The sequence below is a fragment of the Alexandromys fortis genome, unplaced genomic scaffold (genome assembly GCF_014885135.2).
Source record: "Alexandromys fortis isolate MF-2015 unplaced genomic scaffold, M_Fortis_MF-2015_v1.1 scaffold_94, whole genome shotgun sequence".
Taxonomy (NCBI): Eukaryota; Metazoa; Chordata; class Mammalia; order Rodentia; family Cricetidae; genus Alexandromys; species Alexandromys fortis.
In genome coordinates, this window is record NW_026067979.1 from 6,694,133 (window position 1) to 6,713,514 (window position 19,382).

The 19,382-nt window shown below is 51.6% G+C and overlaps 1 protein-coding gene across 1 annotated transcript in view; it reads right to left on the minus strand.

Moving 5' to 3' along the window:
- The window catches only part of Camk2a (calcium/calmodulin dependent protein kinase II alpha), a 59,474-nt gene that overhangs the window by 35,765 nt on the left and 4,327 nt on the right, over window positions 1-19,382 (minus strand). The window contains exons 2-3 of the mRNA XM_050158023.1: window positions 8,731-8,825; window positions 2,962-3,021 (exon numbers count right to left, since the gene is read on the minus strand). Of these exons, the coding sequence (XP_050013980.1) occupies window positions 2,962-3,021; window positions 8,731-8,825 (155 nt within the window). The remainder of the gene's footprint in view (window positions 1-2,961; window positions 3,022-8,730; window positions 8,826-19,382) is intronic.

A 19,382-nucleotide genomic window follows, 5' to 3' on the forward strand; every position in this document is an offset into this window, starting at 1 on the left:
TGTTGGGAACCCAAGTCTGTCCCTCTGCAGGAGCAGTTAAGGGCTCTTAATTGCTGAGCCATCTCGCCAGTGAAAGTATTCCTAGATGCCTGTAAGCTGTAAAGGCTTTGGGTATGAAGTGTCTCCCAAGACTCGAGTGTTAAATGCTTGATCTCCAGTGAATAGTGCTATGGGGAGTGATTGGATTGTGGGGATACTAACCTCCACTCATTTGATGAACATTTCCATTGAGGAGATCATAGCTGGATGGGCTATCAGCAGGTAGAGCATGGTTCATGAATATCTTCCCATCCCAAACTATTCACTGAACTCTCAGGTTGCGAATAGCTTCTCAAGGTTTCCCATACTCTGGCATGGGCATGAACTTTCTGAGGTCTGTCTATCATAAGTGGTGACGGCACCACCCTCACCCCAGGCAGGAATGGAGGGGTAAAATGTCTGCAGACACAGCTGGATCAGCCTGTACTGAGATCCCCACTCCCAAGCCTTTGGACAGGACAGTGGACACAAGCAGATAACAGCCCATCTGCCTTGCCTGGACTTGCCAAGCAGAATAAGATCTTGTGAGATTTCTCCAGGCACGCTGCCCTCTGGGCTCCTGCACCATATCCATACCATGTTAGGTTTCTCTAGCAAGATGGCATCAGCTTGAGATGAGTTATTGGGCAAGATAGGGGCCTTTCCAGCTTCTTCAGCAGTAGCCCATTGCTTCTGTTCCTCTGAGATTCTGCTGGCATCATGCTCGACTCTACTCCCCACAAATAGCCATGTTTACTCAAGTGCATTCCCGCCCTCATTTCTCCTGACAGCCGCAATGCCTAGAAGAGGTCTGAGCATGTGCTAGAGCCTCCAGCGAACTTGACATTGTGTGAACGAGGAGTAAACAGCTCCATGGAGACAGTGGAAAGGTGGCAACTCATCTCTGGGCTCTTGCACCTCAGCATGTCAGGGTGTCTACCTGTGCCAATGGTGCAGAGCAAGGGCTGTGTGGGGTCACAGGTGAAACTTGTCTCCTGGGGAGATCATGCTGCAAAATGGGCAGATGGGGCTCGGAGTCCTGAGCAGTATAAAGCACGTTCACCCTGGCATTGCACTATGCTCTCTTGAATTACCACACCTAGCAAGGCAGGGTAATTCTGAATTTCCAGAAAAGTCTGAATTTCAGAATGGTAAGGCAAGGTGTCTAGGGTTGGTTAAATAGTAACAAAGCAGTGTTTGAGCCACAGATTGTTACCCCACGGCCCATGTACTCCTGTTACAGCCGGGAGTGGGAGGGAGAGAGACATAGACAGGAGCACTGAGTTCAGACAGAGCAGCTGCATGTGCAAACCCATCTGGATATGTGTGTGTGTGTGTGTGTGTGTGTATCACACACATACACATATATCACATACACACACCACACATGCACAGAAATACCACACATAGACATACACACATACAGAAATATCTAGATACGTGTGTGTGCACATCACACACACACAGATACCACATACAGACACCATACATGCACAGAGATACCACACATAGACACACATACATACAGAGACATATAGATAACATGTGTGTGCACATCACACACACAGAGAAACCTCATATAGACATCACACACACACAGAGCAACCACATGTAGACATTACACACATGCAGACACCACACACAGACACACACATATAGAGACACACCACCGAGACACACATATAGAAACAAACACAAAGAGAGATGATACACATGCACAAAGAGAGACACATACAGAAATATGCACACACAGAGATACAGACACACATACAGAGACAAAGACACATGCACAAACACAGAGATACCACAAACACACACAGATAACATACACACACACACACACACGTATGTCACTCTCCTCCTCCCAACCTGACAGCCTCCTTGAGGACATGGGTGTCTGTCAGAGCTCCCTGGAACCCTCCATCAGCAGTGAGCGGTGGAGGACCCAGGTAAGCAGAGCAGGGTCCAGCTAGGGCCCTCCTCCAGCTGTGGCCTTTGGCCTCTTCTCTGCTACTGGCTGCCTCTGGCTGCTGTGCAGGGGAGGGGAGGGGCCTCTGCTTGAAATAGCAGGTGGAGCAATCTCCCTGGGGAAAGTTAACTCTTCCTGCTCTGTACAGGAATCTGCTTCCCCTCCATGGAAGAAGGCAGAGCTATAGGAACTGGAGCTCCCTCGGAGAACTCAAGGCAGCTCACCTGGAAACAAGCCCCGGGAACCAGCAGCTTAGCTTCCCCTCTGAGAGCCCATCTCAGGCCTATAAAAGCAGAAGCTGCCGTGACACAGGACCCCCAGGTAACAAGACAAGGCCATGCGCCAATGAAGATGAGGGAAGTGGCTCTGGAAGCAGCTTTCCCACAAAGGTCTCACAGCTGTGCCAATAGAACAGGACCTGACAGCCCTGCTCCTCCCTGACTGGAGGGATCTGCAGACCCAATGCTTCCATGCATTGGAGGGGATAGGTAGTGAAACATAAGACAATGAAGTGTGTTTTAGGACCTTCCCTGTGGTCCTGCCACCATGGACCAAGCATCTCCAGAAGACTGACCTCGGTCTAACTCTGGGGCAGGGGCCAAGCTCCTGGAAGGGCAAGAGACAGACAGGGGCAGGACTCAGAAGCTGGACAGGGCCACAGATCCAAGCTAATACTGCATGTGGTGGGTCGGGGCGTGGGCCTTGCTGGTCAAGGCCAAGCTTCCCCCTGGCCTATTTTCATCTTTCTTTTTCAGCTTCAAGAGCTTTCCTGAGACAGCTTTTCCGAAGGAGGCTGCTGGCAGCGTGGGAGGGAGGAAGGGTCCTTTTTCTTCACCTTCCCCCAAAGCAAGCTGGTCCTGAACAAGACGCCCCCTTTCGCATCTTCCTCCACAGCCTCCGTCCCCAGAGAAGAAAGTGGCTGCTCCCCACTACCCCACACTGTACCAGGACCCCCTCACGCTCCTGGGGCTCACCGATATTGGGGTGCTTCAACAAGCGGCAGATGCGGGCCTCGCGCTCCAGCTTCTGGTGATCTGAAATAGAGATTCCCACATGAATCCCAGAAATGTTAGACTCCCACCCTGCCTCTACCGTCCTTTCCTCTGAAAGGGTGGCCCCAGGCACTGGAAAATGCACACTACATACCAGGGCTTCTGAGTTCCCAGAAAGGGCAAGAAGGTGGTGGGGACTGAGACGAGTCCCTCTCCCCCTCCAGGCCTCAGCTTCCAGGGCTCTTCAAGGACGGCTTTCTCCAACCCCTTCTTGTATGATGGGACCAACCACCCTGAGGTCTGGAGCCCAGGTACAACTCCCTGTAACATCCTACAAACCCTGCCCTCAAACCCTAGCTCCAGACACTGCAGAGTTTTCCTTTCCTGGGTCCCCTCTGGGAACCACCAGTTCCCTGGGCAGGCAAACCATATCACTAGCCATGACTTGATCCTACTGCTCCTTGATGTCATTGGTTTCTAGAAGCCTACCCTGACTTTAGGCCTGTAGGGACCCTCCTCTAGGCTCCAGAGAGCCAGGCAGTATCTTTATGTCTCATAGAACCTACATCCTTGGGCAGGGTCTCTCTTGTACCACCTGTATCTGCTTGAAGGTACATGCTAGTTATTCAAGAAATCACAAATGGATGGATGGATGGATGGACAGATGGATGGGTGCATGCATGAATGATGGACAGATGGACGGATGGATGGATGAGGTAGCTTCCTAAGGTAATTTTTTTTCAGAAGAGCTGTACCCCAGTAGCCCCCTCCATTTCATAGGACACTGGAAGCCGGGACAGGCATCTCCAAAGACTTACAAGGTATAATTTGCTGTGTCCCTCCCTTGGGGCTGGCCCAGAGCTGCACACCTACCTTCCAGGACCTCTGCCCAAAACTCCCTATCCCCCAGCCACCTGTAAGAGCGTGTATAAACTCAACAGCCTGTGTGGTGTCAGCCTCAGGCTGCTGGGAACAATCATAGCTACCATCTGGTCAGTGCCTGCCATGGTGGTCTGTGGCACCACCACCCCCATTTCAAAGATAAGGACACGTGGCCCAAGCCAGGGGCAGTCTTGGGGCTGCCGTGGCCATTGTGCAGTCTTCAATTCCCTTTGCGCTGTCTGTCCACAATTCATTAGTTAATGTTTGAGTTGAAGAAACAAAACATTTAAAGAGAAATTGCTAGCAAATGTGGAATGGAGGTTGAGCACCCTTTGTCCAAAATGCTTTGGAACGGGGACCAAAAGTGTTTGAGATTTTGGGTTTTTGGACTATCTGCATATACAAAATGAGTTGTCTTGGAAAAGGGACTATAAACTAAGCCCAGAGTACATGTCTGTGAAATATACATGCATCCTAGGGGTAATTTGACTTCAGTACATGTGCTGCCAAAGTCAGCACCTAAAGGCAATTTTATATGACTTTTTCATGGTGTTGTACATAAACCCAGTTTTTCCTAGTGTGGAATGTTCCACTTTCCAGATTACATCCAACCTCAAAGTTTGCATTTTCTAGTTGGAGACTCTGAACCTGAATTTACTTGATGCCAGGCACAGGGCAGAGCATTTGCGTACCTTTCAAGCACTCCTTAGGGGATACTATCACTGTTCTGTCTTCACAGAGGAAGAAGAAGCTAAGGACCCAGTCCAGGCGGTGTGATTGGAGCTGGACTTTAAGCCCTGTGTTGTACTGTTCTCCGTAACCTGACTCAGGACTGTCCCTTTGGCCTGCCTGTGCCCCAATGAGGAGGTTGGAACACATAGAAGGACACTTAAGCTACAGTTCAAGGCTGACCCAGGACTAAAACCTCACCGCAGGATGGTCCCTCCAGAGCAGGTGTGGCGAGGACAGAGAAAGCCCTTCTTTCCCCTGCTCGCTCCTCTAGATCAATTGCTGGCTGCCCTCTGTGGACTGCAGAAGCCACGATCAATGCTGAAATACGGCTTTCCCATCAGCAATGCAATTAAGTCCAATTCTGATTTGATAGGCTCAGCTCCCCAGCTGACAACCTGCTGCAGGCTATAGGGAGTGGGGATGGGGTGCAAGGCTAGATCAGCCTCCCTCCCTGCCTCCTTCAGCACCCTCAGAAGTGGGTGCTGATTCCTGGCAGAGGAGGGGACCCCAACCAGCCCCTACCCCCCCACACACAGTTCACCTACATCCACAGCAGAACCAGAGATCTGCAGAGGCAAGGCCCAGCCTATCAGAAGGAATGGGATCGTCTGCCCAGACAACACATTCAGAGCGATAGGGTGCGTTTGGCTTGCTGTGCCCGCTTCCTAGAGTGTTCCTCCCCTGGGCCTTCTTCTACTACTTTCCTCCTCCTCAGACAGATCCCAGGACAAAGTCACTTCCTCAGAGAGCTTCCCCAGCTCTCTGCAATGGTCCGTCTGCCCTTCATTCTCCTTCACCGGGTCTGACCTTTCTTTCTTTTAGACTGTCTCTCTATGCTATAGCCCTGGCAGTCTTAGAACTCACTGTATAGACCAGGCTGGTCTTGAACTCAAAGGTGTGTGCCCCCATTCCTCTCTGATTCTCTTGGTAACACCTCTCAGTTCTCCCTCTACCTAGTGTATAGTTGTGTTTCATATCTCATTCCCAAGTAAATGGGCCCAGTGGAAACACAACCTTGTCCACTGGTTACTGCCTAGGGGCCTAGCATGGCGTTTCTGAGATGCTTGTCTAAACCCCTAGCATAGGCAAGCGGCAGAGCTGCGTGTCAGTTCCTGCGAATAACTGCACTGATAATCGGTGTATGACTCAGTCCCAGCCCACAGCGATGAGACATCCAAGGAAGCTTAGAGTCTCCACACCCTGCCTGGTACCAGAGAACATAGACCCTAGACCCATGATGACACCTGGGGGACCTTCATCCCACTTTGGTTGGGTCAACCTCAGGGTATTGAGGCCAAATTGGAGACAGCCTAGTGCCAGGAGCCAGACAGTCCCAGTCGGGCCAGGTAGGACCAGAGCCATGCAAGCACACTGGAGGGCTCCTGCAAACAGGTGAGCACCGGTTTGTAGCAGAAGGGAATGATGAATGGGGGAGGGCACTGGGAGCAAAAAAGGCCCCTCCCCACCCATCCTGGGATATGAGAGAAATAATCCGAAGACCAGAGGTGTCAGGAGAGTATGGGGAAGACAGACTCATGAACCTCAGAGCCTCCCAAGAGCATTGTAACAGGCATCTTACTGAATCTCAGAGATGGCGCATGAGCCTGCACCAGGAGTCTGAGCCTAGAGTCTTAGAAGACCACCCCTGAGCACTGCACCAACCCCACCTTTATGCCCAGAGTCCCTAAGAGGTCCATCGAGCACCTGGGAGGGTCTAGCCCTGAGCGCACGGCTGTCATTTACTATGCCAGGACTTCTGCGGTCCAAAAGCCTCACTGAGACAATTCGACTCCAGGGGGAAGCTCAGGCAGTTGCATTTTGTTTCCAAGACTGGAATTCAGGACCAGCAGGGATGTAAACAGGCAAAATCTCTACGTTTCATTTCATTTGCTTGTGGTTTCTTTGATTGACACTTTGAATGTGAAGGTTTTGTTCTTAAGAACTAATTTTAAAATATATATAAAAATACCTCCTGGGAGTTGGGAACTACTTGCTAGAAGAGGCCATGTGGGGTGTGCTAGGGGAAGCCAGGGCTTGCTGGGAGGGGTGGATAGAAGCCCTGGGTGGGTCCAGCTCCTGCTGGGAGCTGCGGGAAGCCATCCCAAAGAGCCAGCAGGGGAGGTTTAGAGAATAGCGCCAAATGTGACAGCTTTAATGCCCCCTGTGGAGGCGAGTGTCACAAAGAGACCTGCTAAAGGAGCTCTGCTCTCCTCCCAGCTGGGGAGAGGGTTCGGTGGCGGCAGACAGCCTGGAGAAAGTTCCCTTACACATCCCTGCTCCTAGCCTCTTAGGTCACAGTCTCAACAGATAGTCAGAGAGAGAAGGCCTAGGTAGTAGCTGCCCAACACTAACAGTGAGAGTCTCTACTGTCCAAGAATGCTTAGTCACCTTCCCAAACAGGAGTGATGGCCTCTGTGTCTCTGCGTCCCCTGAGAAGATAGAACTGCAGCCGCAGCCGGCATGATGCTCCCCTCTCACCTTCCTTCCTGATGCTCCTCTGGAGGGCAAAACTTGACCTGCCTTAACTATAGCTTAGGGTTCTCAACCTGCGGGTCATGATCCCTTTGGGGGGGTCGAATGACCCCTTCATGGGGATTGCCTAAGACCATCAGAAAACACAGACATTTACATTGTGATTCATAACAGTAGCAAAATTACAGTTATAAAGTAGCAAAGAAAATAACTGTGTGTGTGTGTGTGTAGGGGGTCACCACAACACGAGGAACTGCACTAAAGGGTATCAGCATCAGGAAGGTTGAGAACCACTGCTCCAGCCCTATCCCCAGGGTCTCAGGAACTGGGGCACAACTAGGCACGTAACAGCTGAAGGCTGCGCCAGGGCCAGGCTGCCAACAGGAGGCAGCACTCTGTTCGGACTTCCTGCCCATCTGTTTCCTTGCCTCTGACTCCAACCCCAGACTTTCTGCAGACCTAGCCTTTTCACACTAGTCATGCCAGCTGGGGACTCTCGCCGGATGCAAAGCAGTAAGTAAAAAGCGTTGTGGGCCAGACGGCAGAGCTGGAGACAAAAGGCAGCAACCACAAGCCAGTCCAGGGCTTGCTGGGAGGCCTGCAGAGAGCAGCGTGATCACCATGGTACAGCATCCCTAGGACCTTCATAAGCCATGCACCTGCTGGGCCTTCATCCAGACAAACACTTAGACACACTGTGCCTCTCTCCTAAGATTCTGCACCCATCTCACCCAACAGAATTCTCCTTACACCGGTCTTCAAGGCATCTATTGTGTGGGGGTGGGGGTGGGGTTGGCTTATCAATACACTGACTTGGTCACCAACTACTGTCCTAAGCACACAGGAATGACCAGGACTCTTCTGGGCAGAGTTCCCAAACTCCAGTGCCCCTGGGCATCTTAACGATGCAACTTTAACTGTTTTAGATTGAAACAGGGGTCATCTCCCAGGGCATGGTGCTGCTGCTGGCCAGGATCATTCTAAGGTTTAGGAGACAATGTTCCTAAAGTCTCTGAAGCTACAATTAGCTGGATGTTCTTTTCAAAAGCAGGCTGCACCTCAGAGCACCTATTCAAAAGCCAGTGTCCTGGGAGCAGAGCCACGGACAGTTCTCAGATAGCACAGAGACCTGGCGAGGGCGCTGTCCTGGGTGCTGAGCCCAGAGCAGTGGGTGAGTCCTGTCGACTCAACCAGGGATTAAACAAGGAGCCAAAGTGGGGGGCACATAATGAAGTGAGCCCGGGGGACAGCTACGTGGAAATCAAAAACAGTGGAAAGAGAAAAATGCAGACTGAGCAGAGGGCAAGAATACTGCTCCGAGGATGTGACCCTGAGTAGCGACCTGGGATGAGCAAAGGGGCTGCCCATAGAAGGAGCCAGGCTAAACAGAGTTACAGCAAAGGCAGAGGTTGGGTGGCAAGCCATGGAGGACATGATAGAGGGGAAAGGAGAGGGAATACCATGGAGGGCTTGACCTATGTGAGAGACACTGAAACCCGTAGCCTGGATTTCCTGAGGAAGGATCTATTCTCATCACACTCTCAGAAGGAAGAGCTTCCTAGCCTGCCAGCAGCATCTCCCAGAAGTCAAGCTCGGGGTTCGGGTCCAGGGCGAGAGCCACAGCAGAGTGGAAAATAGGCAGTGGGCAGGCAGTGCGGAACCCACCTCGGGCTGAGAGCTTCTTGGTGTTGATGATCTTGGCAGCATACTCCTGGCCAGCCAGCACCTTCACACACCTGCGCACCACGGAGAAAGCGCCCCTGGAAGACAGAGAACAGCATGGCACAGGGAGAAGCCTGAGGCCTGTGTCTACAGGCTACCAAGAGCTCCTACATGTGAACCGTGAAAGAAGCGAGACCCCTTCGTCAGAGCCATCTGTGTCACGAGAGCTGCAGGGCCTGGCTTACAGCAGTACTGGTCAGGAAGATCCAGAGAGGGGCCCAGATCCTTGGTCTCATGCAAGATGAGCCCTCCGGGTCTATAAAAGTTAGGTCACCGAGTTATAAAACGTTAGAAGCCTGGAGTGAGAACCACAGAATCTGGGTCTTGGAGAATCTTTAGAGCTTTGTTCTTAGAACAAGTAACACATCACACAGCTCCAGGTTCAAAGGAGGTAAATATGTAGACCTGGAAACATCCTGCCTCCACTCCAAGGCCCCAGCCCGCAAACTGTCCTCTTTACCATGGCCTCCGTGGCTGGGGCCTGGAGTCTCTCCATGCAGACCTCGCCTCCCACACAGCACCAGTTGGGTATACTATTCGGTTTTCTCCTTTCTGCTGTTAACTTAGTTTTTCCTTTGAGACAGGGTCTGACCGTGTAGCCCTGGCTGGCCGAGAACTCAAATCCACCCGCCTTTGCCTCCCCAGTGCTGGGATCAGAAGTGTATACCAACATGTTCTCTGCTTCTTGATCTGTTGTGATGTGAATAGACTATTGTGTGTGCTACTTCCACAAACTAAGACACTTTGCTGTGTCTGCCTATCCACAAAACAGTAAAACCCCCTGAAACTGTGAGCCAAATTAAATCTTTCTCCCTGAAGCTGCTTGTCAGGCAATTTTGTCATAGATATATAAAAAAATCTCTAATATAGTATATATATAATCTCTAATATAGTATATATAAAATCTCTAATATAGTATATATATAAATCTCTAATATAGTATATATACTATATTAGAGATTTTTTGTATTAGTGATATATATAATGTACACACATACATTTATATATATATATGGAAACCAATTTTCTCTGCCTTTGTCAATATGGTGTGTTACCAAGCTTTTTTGTATTTGCTGGTAAGAGGGAATACCAATTTGACACAGATTCAGTTTTGTACGTGTGTGTGGTGTGCACACATGTATGTTGTGATGTGTGTGCTCGTGCAAGCCCTGTGGAGCCGGACCAGGATGTCAGAAGTCTTCTGCCGCTCCTTGCCTTATTGCCTTGAGATACTGTCTCTCATGAACTGGGGACTGGCTGTTTTAGCTAAGCTGGCTGTCCATCAGATTCTCAGGGTGCCATGAAGCCCCCGTGTAGAAAAAGCTTACCTGGTATTAGCCATCCCCCCACAGTACCGCCCACCAAATAAAGGAGGACTAACCAGTCCTCCTGCTGTCTGTACGCCCGTGGAATGTCTCCCAAGTCACTCCTGTGCTCCCGGTGCTGGGACTAAGGGCATATGTAGCAGTGTTTGGCTCCTTTATTTCAAAAGAGTTTGAGCACAGAGCCAAAGGAAACTAGTTTGAGGGCTGGATCTGAGCTTGAGCTACCATTTTTGTGCATCTTGAAGGCCGTCTTGTCAACCCCTCACACCACAGAAAAAAGTGTCACCATCATCACTGTCCTCACACCAATGACCAGAAGAAAGAGCCTGGGACGACTTCTCAGATGCGAGTGTGCTGTCATTTGGACAAATCATCTAGACACAGTGCAAAAACCACAGTCCAGAGGCCTCCTGTGTGGAGCACGGATCAAGGCGCTGAGCTCCAGGGTGCAGCTCCACGGAGACTGCTCGAGTTCACACTGCACTCACAAGCAGAGCTGTACCTGGGCCTCACACATGTGCGCTTCTGGACTTTTAAGGAGTACTCGTCCAGCTTCCTTTTGGCCACGCTCAGTTCCCGATAGCCTCCAAACTTCCACCCCTACACCTGAGATGATGGGCATACCCAAGCCACAAGGTGCTTAGATGATTCCTGTGAACCCTGTTATCCGGAAAGTCGGGTCATAGCCTCTCTTCTTGTCGTTAACATGCGAAGCAGGGGCGATGTCGAGTGGACCCCGAGGAAGCCTGCAGCCTGGCATAGATAGATCCCAGATGAGCACACTCTAGCTGCCTCAACACAGGGCAGCAAGAAGTAAGTGGGCAGAAAAGGACAAGGAAGAAAGGAATGGCCAGGATCACGTGTATACCGAAGGCATCACAGTAATGGTTCTTCCCTGGGACATCACATTCTACCTGCTCATCACCAATAAGAAAGCAGAGACATCCCAGCCACCTCCTTGAGACACTGCCTCTACTACGGGGCCTCCACATAGGAAAAGCTTACCTGCTGTTAGCCATCCCCCACATACTGGCCACCAAATAAAGGTGGCCTCTTTTATGCTAACCCGTCCTCCCGCTGCCTATACCCCTGTGGAAAGTCTTGAAAGTCAGTTATGCTGTGGTCTAGAGTTGGGGCAGAGCTGCAGGTTCAGGGCTCCATTCCACAACACTGTGCCCTCACTTCAGGCGCCAACTGTAGGAAATGGTTCCCCAGGTCACCCGTGCTCCTGTGCAACTTTGCTAACAACTGGAAGTTCTTACTGCTGTTCTCAGATTGAAGGATTTTCTATGATAGCGTCGAGAACTCAGGAAAGCACGTTTGCGCGTTTGTTATACAACCTAAGACATGGTGAAGAATACAGATGAGCAGCTGGAGAGAGGAACAGAGGCCAGAGCCTGGGAGACTGGAGCGTAGCGCCACCCACCCCCACCCCCGGAGCTGAGATACGCCACTGCCGCCACTCGGATGTGCTCCCTATCCCAGAAAGTGTCCTTACCCCTGCACGTAGGGTCTTCGTGGCGACTTCGCCGTGTAACTGTGACCAGTCAGTGATTTGATTTCCAGTCTCATCTCCCCAGAGAATGGAGAATGAGGCTGAAGATTCCAAGCCTCCAATCAGAGCTTGCTTTTTCTGCTGGCCACCTCCATACTGAAACCCACCATGAGTCACCCCATAAGAGCCAAAGATGTTTCCAGCATCTGGAAATCCCAGGGGGAATTAAGAGGTTTGTGTCGGGAACTGGGGTCAAAGACAGCAACAAATACTCCAGTCACTCCTGTTACTCGGGAAACTGCAAGAGTTTTAGGAGCCCTGCACCAAAAACCAGGTAAGAAGACTATTCTATCAGCCTACTGATCCCACTCCGCCCCTGACCTGGCCCTTGTGGGAGCTGCTTACCCACTCTCTTGTCTTCCCTACCCAACTAACGAGTTCCTATGTCTAGCACTTAGTACTTAGTACCTAACACAGCACCGGGAATCTAACATGTAGCACTTGGTACCCAGTGTCAGTACCACTAACTAGCACCTCCATAAACAGAACTTGCAAGATCAGGCAGGGATTTTAAACAACAGCGAAAGGAACAGAAATGAGGCAGGAAGAAATGAGGCATTGGGGACGGAAATGGGCATCTGAGGACGAGGAGACAACATGTATTTCAGAGGCTTCCATCTCACCTACGCAGGGGAATGGGCCTGAGAGCCATTACGAGGTTCCTGCCCAGCTGTAGACCTTGACTCCTATGAAGTCTTAAAGGGAAGTAAGTGTCTCGGTGACCTCTTCCGGAAAGGCTTCTGAGCTGCCTAGATATGGTAGGGCCTTGCCTTGCTCACCCGTAACTGGCCCACGGTGGGTTCACAGCTAGACCTCCATTAGGGTGAGTCAGGAGGATGCAATCAATTCCAACATTAAAACATACAAGATAGATAGAGATTTTAACTGCCTCCCTTGCAGGCAGTTGTCTCCTATCCTAGTTCATATTCCTCCTCCTGGAATCAGATTGACAGGGCCATGGAACGGGCTGGGTGCAAGAAGCTTCATGGAACCCAAGGAGCAGGGGCCCAGGAGTGAGATCTATTGAACAAGAACAGCACAGCTTTTCTGTGAACCAGGGAATGGCTACGCAGGGATGCTGAGCCCCCCAGAGGACATCCTTAGTGTGCCGCCTCTGGGCAGAGATGCATAGCCTTCCTCTGGTACACTCCCCAAGTCAGGGCCAGGTGCTGCTAGACTCCTCTTGATACCACAACAACCTGAAGGAATCAAAATTATGAACCCCACTTCACACACAGATCCAGAAACTGCAGCCCCAAGCGAGAGGAATGGGCAGCAGTGAGGGGAGTGTAGGGCTCTCGAGCCTTTCCTCCTGGCTCCTCTAAAGGCAGGGAGGGGTGCAGAACCTTCAAGAGCTGGGACAGAGGTCCCATCCAGGCCGCCCCCTGCTGACCGTGTGACTTGGAACTTAGCCTCTGATTCTCTTTCTCCCCTAAAGAGGGCAGTGGCAGCACCACTCTGAGTGCTCCCAGAGACTGGGCGAGGTGGTCATTTCAGAGCACTTAACCACAGATCATAAGACACAGTAGAGGATGAATGGGGTTCCATCTACACAGAGGAAGGCTCCCTTCCTGTCGTGCGGGCAGGGGGCGGGGAATCAGACAAACAGGGTAGATGAGAGTCAGGGAGGCAAATTGAGAGCGAGGTAGCCAGCCGGCGGCTCTCAATTCTGCTTCTTTCATCTTTTGTTTAGAAAAAAAAGCGTGTTTGTTCATTCTCGTCTTGCATGAGACGTGACCAGTGACCGCAGCCCCGGAAGCCTTGGCAAATGGAGGAGGGCTCTGAGCTGAGCGGAGGCCAGCAGGTGGGCAGGCAGGCCAAGGCCTAGCAGCAGAAAGACAGGCAGAGCAGGAGCATCAAGGAGGCCCAGATGGAGACGGTAGGGGGAAGAAGTGATGCGGGAGTGGGGAGGCGGGAAGGTCTTGAGAATACCTGTGGAAGTGTTCCTGGGTTCCTGATCGGGGGAGGGGGCTGTTAGCCCAAGAACAGGACTGTTCTGGGTGCAGGGGTAGACAGTGTCCCTGAGTGCAAACGGGGGAAGTGGAACATTGCTCCCAGGCACACGGAGACAGGTGCTAACAATCACTCGGCTCTAGCTGGGTCTGTGATACCACGAGGTCCTAGGTATGATGTAGCACAGGTATGTCACTCTCAATTTATCCATCTAATCGAGAGATAAAGTCAGGGAGAGGTGTGTGTGAGAGACAAAGACACCAGGCATCAGAGAGAGGAACTTTCAGAACTTGGATGGGGTGGGCCCCACGGACAACGTGAGGCTGAGGGAAGATTGTGGCTCAATGGCACAGAGACCTGTCTGACCTCGGTACTGTACCCTAGTCAAGGGCTCCTGCCTATCACGCAGGCAAACGCAGTTCTAAGCAAGAGTGGTCCAACCCGAGTTCAAACCACCATCACTGTTCAGCCCCTTGCTAGCTGGTGATGTCATCTTGGTCTGTCTGCCTCCTCCCCCATAAAATGCAGGCAATAGAGTCCCCACCCTGAGCAGTTGCTTCAAGGATTCAATGCGATAATGAGGCAGACAATGTGTTCAGCAGGAGTCCCTGGAGTATAGTAAATGCTCAAGAAAGGATGCCTTGTATGGGCTTCATTACATCAAGAGGATGAAAACAGCCTCATCGGAAACAAAATGGACCCTGTCTGCTGAGCTTGGGGGAAAAGGAGGGGGTGCCTGACAAAGGGGGAAGGGGCCTCTCCCCAGGGCTAAGGAGGCCCCCCTGAGTGTGTTCATCAGGAGTGAGGCCTCATCGAGCACCCAGCATTCTCGGCACCAAGACCCAGCAAAGCGGGTCTACTCTACTGCCGAGAATGTGGGAACATGCTAACGTGCTAAGAGCGGCTCGCACTGGGAAATTGTTTTCTGGCTGACTAGCCGAGCTGATGTCCTGGTGTCCTGGGTGTGGCTGACTGCCAGCCACAGGTGCCTACAATCATCTCTGGCCTAGAACCCCTCCAAGGGTTGCCATGGCAGCCGGGGGGGGCAGTGCCAAGGGAAATGAGAAGTCCCGAATCCTTGCCCAGCTTGATTACAACCTGAGTTATCCTGGTGGGCCTCAAGTTTCCTTATGTGAAAGGGGAGTATGATGGATCCTAACACTAACTTCCTCCTGGAAAACCGAAGACAGGTCACTTTCCCTTCTTACGGAGCTCTTCGGGGTCTCAACAGAGAGGACCATTTCTGTGTGAGGGCTTTCTGGGTGCAGCCTTCTCATGGATTTGCCCTGCACTCTGCACCCTTGGAATCTACTTGTCTGGCATCCTCAGAGTCCTTGGGACTTCCCTTCATTGGCTGCTTTCACAAATACCCCTCCCCCGAAAAAGTAAAGCAACCGCCGTCCTCTCAACTCAGCAGCCTGGTTGCCTGATTCCCCCTTCCTTCATGCTGCCAAACTTCCAGAACAAATGTCCGACATCCGCTGCCTTGTCTTCCCACCTCCCACACTCCGGGAACCCACCGCAATCTGGTCACCGCCCCCAAGGCTCCATGGAAGAAATGCTTATGCCAGGCTCGCCCACCCAGTGCCTCCGCTTCCCCCAGCCCTGGCAGCACCCCCCCCCCCGGGCCTAATCTGCCTCGCCTGCTCCACCCTATGGGTCCTGGGTACCCTGAACACCTGACTCTGTGGTTCATCCGCACCGACAGTACTTCTTCCTGCCCATTCCCAACCAACCGCCACTCCTTATTCTCTCTGCATCTGTCCGCTTGCCATTTCCTGCTCTGGTCCTGCCTGGCTATTAGCTGGGCCGCCAGGAAGGCTCTAGGCTTTGATGAGCCCATTTACAATGTCATTAAAACGACTCTGTGTATGGGATGCTCTGGGCAAAGACTGCATTCTTCTTCAGCTTCACAAAGGAGCCTGTGACTCCCACAAAGGGTTGGATCCATTCTAACCATTACCCTGAGATCTATAAACATGGACTCCTCCTGCCTTTAGAATCTTAGTACCATCCTTTGAGCTCTTCATTCTCCTGCTCGAATGCTAGCTACATGGCAGGTGCCTTCCGACCAGTCCCTCCTCCAAACCTCCCTCTGTCAAGATCTGGAAACCTACCACCTCTCTGGGTCAAGCTGAGGTCATCTCAGAAGGACCCTGATGCAGTACAGATGGACCTACTGTCTGGGGTAGGATTCAGACCTAGTCCTATTGTTCTCAGTAACTTAGCCGAGGCAAGCTAATCTGACTGCCCGGGATGTGGCGCTCAGAGCAGGTACGGTTAAAATATCTATAGGTCGGCAAAGAGTTACGGTTGGCCACCAGCGTGGTGTCACCTGTTAGATGACAGTGTGGGTCCTATGTGGCTAGGTGCGGAGCTGGCATGCCCAGTGTATCTTATTACAAAGGTCAATAGGTAAGGAAACGGAGTCGAGAAAACTTGGACCAGGCTTTCTGATTCCATCCACTGCTTTTCGATACCCTACATGGTTGGGGTGGGAGAGAGCGCTGGCTTTAGGTCCACAGCTGTGCTTTAAGTCTGTGAGAAATAGGCAAGAGTCTCTTTAGAAAAAGAGAGTAGTGTGCAGGAAGGGTGGCCGTAACTTATACAAACATCTTCCAGTTCTCAAGATCATTAAAAAACTGTGGCTGGCAGAGTCCATTTGGAAGCAAAGAGGAAATCTTCCGTGAGGTGGTGTTTCCACAGGTCTCAGCCCTGGGCAGCCTTAAGCAGATCCTTCCTGCCAGGGAAGCTAACAGTGGATGAAATTATGCCCAAGCCCTCTTTTTCTTTTCATTTTTTGTTTGTTTGTTTGTTTGTTTATTGACAATGCCATCCTTTCTTAATGATCAGCAAGCAGAACTGAGCTATGCCAGTTCCAGACAGCAAACTAATGAGAAGAGATACGGCCCAGGATGCCCTCGGCTTTGGGTGCCCTGTCTCCACAGCACCTCTGTGAGCAGATGGTCGCCCGCCACAGCATAATACAACCAGAACATCCCAAGACCTGCTACCGAAACCTCGCCTCGCTCCTCCTGTCGCCGGCGGTGCACCGCCCACTCCCAGACTCCAGAAGATGCTGTGGGGACGAGCTGTCCTGCACCCTCCCCCCAGCTCCAACGCCAACCCAGCAGAAGTCTCTTGGAGGACACAGAAGGCCTCAGAACCGGAAGATTCTGGTTGTTGAAGGGAACATTCAATCAACAGAAGTTCCAACATATTCCCTGTTTTGGTTGCACGTGCCTTTTCTTGAATGGGTTACAAAAAGGGAAAATGGGATATATATATATATATATCCCCATTACTCTCTGTGTGTGTGTGTGTGTGTGTGTGTGTGTGTGTGTGTGGTGTGGTGTGTATACACATATATAGCCTAGTGGTCAAGCCAGAGTTGAATAAGACAGGAGAAAGGCAAAGAGGCATTCTTGTTCACCACCTCTTCTGACTTGGCCTGCCTCTGCCATGGTGCACACCCCCAGAGACTTGCTCTGATGTCAAAGAGGCTCGGGGGCAGAGTCATGTCCTGGTGGAAGTAAAGGCTGGAAGGCCCAGTTCTGTGAGACACTACCTTCTGAGTCATAGTTTTCTATCCATAGAGCAGTATCCCTGGGCCCTGTGTTACTCTCAACAGAATGGAGAGTATCCCAGCCCCTTGCTGTCTGTCCCTCAGACCATTCTTACAAACATGTTACCAAGTGAGGGCAGGGGCACTGGTTAGGAGGGTACCAGGGAGGACAAGGGCTGTGATAGGAGCTTGCCTTCCTGCCTTAGTGTTATCATCTCCAGAGGATGCTGGCACCAGGAGCAGTTATGATCCTTAGAAGTTCTCTCTGCTGTTAAGATTAAATCTGCCTGTTTCTCTCTGCACATTCAGACACTCTACCCTCTGGGACCCCTTATTCCCTGATAGCCAGGAAGAGAAGCCAAGTCCTAAAGAGGGCTCTGTTTCTTGTTGCCAAGTTCTCCCACTCCTCAGTGCTTCATATGGCTTCCCAATCTCCACCACCCTGCCAGTCTCCCCTTCTACGGACACAGGCTTTTACTGCTCCTCCTAGGACCTAGCATCTAGGAGTTTGGGAATGAGCTGTGCAGACCAGAGAAGAGTGGAACCCCAGGTTTCCCCCACCACCAGGAAGATGCATGTCACTGTCCCACCTCAGAGACTTTGCCTGATCTGCACTGTGGTTGGGAACTCACTCACGCCCTCTTCCTTCTGGAGAGTTCTTATTTAGCCTCCAGGTCCCAGTACCATCTTCTCTGGGCATCCTCTCCAATAGTCCTGCCCCTTACTAACAGAATCTCAAGTCTCAAATTCCCTATTTGTGCTTCTAGTCCTTATTCAACTGTATTTTGAGGACTGAAGGTTGGGGTAACCATCCCTTTTTTTGTTAGGTTGTTGTTGGGTATTCTGAGACAAGGTGTCACTATATAGCCTTGGCTGATCTGAAATCCATTATATAGGTCAAGTTGGGCTGGAACTCATAGAGATCCACCTGCCTCTGTCTTCCAAGTGCTGGGATTACAGGCGTGTGTCACCACAGCTGGCACCCAGCTGCATCTAAATAATCAATTCCAGGAGAGATTTAACTTCGGCTTTGTACCAGATTGCACACTCTATGAGGGCAGAGGCCACACGAGTCCTGTGTGTGACACATGACAAGAATAATTCAAGTTGGTGGGACAGAAAAACGTGTGTGGAAAAGGCCACAAGGATCACAGAAAAATTTCTCCCTTCTGTGACCCCAAGGTACAAAGACCCTCAACATTCTATGGCTCGGTAGTCCCAGAGGTCTTATAGCACCGCCGGATACTATGGGCAGCGTGGACACCAAGGATCTGCTGCTCAGCAGGGTGGGTGACGCTTGGCTTGCCTGATGTGGGCTCTTCCTACTAGTTCTTGGAAATGATCAGAAGAGGACAGGGCTTGGGCAGTGTGCATTCGGGGACACTGTGAGCAGGGGCAGAGGGTTTGCCCAGAGACAGGAAGTGGGAGAGGAAGAAATAGAGACCAGAGAAACGGAGAGGTGAGTAGTAAGGCAGAGTCCAGAAGCCCACGCGGTGCTGTCTTGCTGTCCCTGCACTGAAGGTGAATTCATACTATATGTTCTGTGCCAGTGTGTGCGTGCGTGTGCATGTGTGTGTGTGTGTGTGTGCACGCATGCGTGTGCACATCAGCCCAGAGGGCTGCCCTCACAGCACACAGAGGGCTGCGGCTTCAGGCTGCAGGGGCTGCTGAGAGCAGTGTCACTGTGCTTTAGAGGGAGGCAGGAGGGAGGGAGGGAGGAGGCTTGGAGAGTGTCAGTGTGTCTCAGCCTGTGTGGGGGCGCCTGTGTGGGGGTGGAGGGCTGCGGCAGGCACCAGAACATGTGCCTGCTTGCTGCTCTGATGTTGCAGAGAAGCCGGGAAAGGCTGTCCCTTCCCCTGTCCTTGTGCCTCTCCCTGCCGTCCAGGCCCTGCCTCCCCAATTCCCATCCTTTGGCCTCCGGTCCCTCTCACTGTAGCCTCCTGTAGCCTGGGACCAAACACCACCCTCCATGAGGTGTCTCCATCTGTATATGCATGGACAGTCTCCACAGCCCGCCCATGGTGGGAGCACAGGATCCGCCGATTTCCACCACCGAGGGAGGTCACAGAGGGCCGCATTTCAGACATCTCCCGAGAGAGGACCCCCATTTTATTGACAGTCAAGCGGAAGCACACAAAGAACGAATGAGTCACCCCAGGTAGCCCAGTAAACTCTGGGCCGAATCATGGCCAGAAAT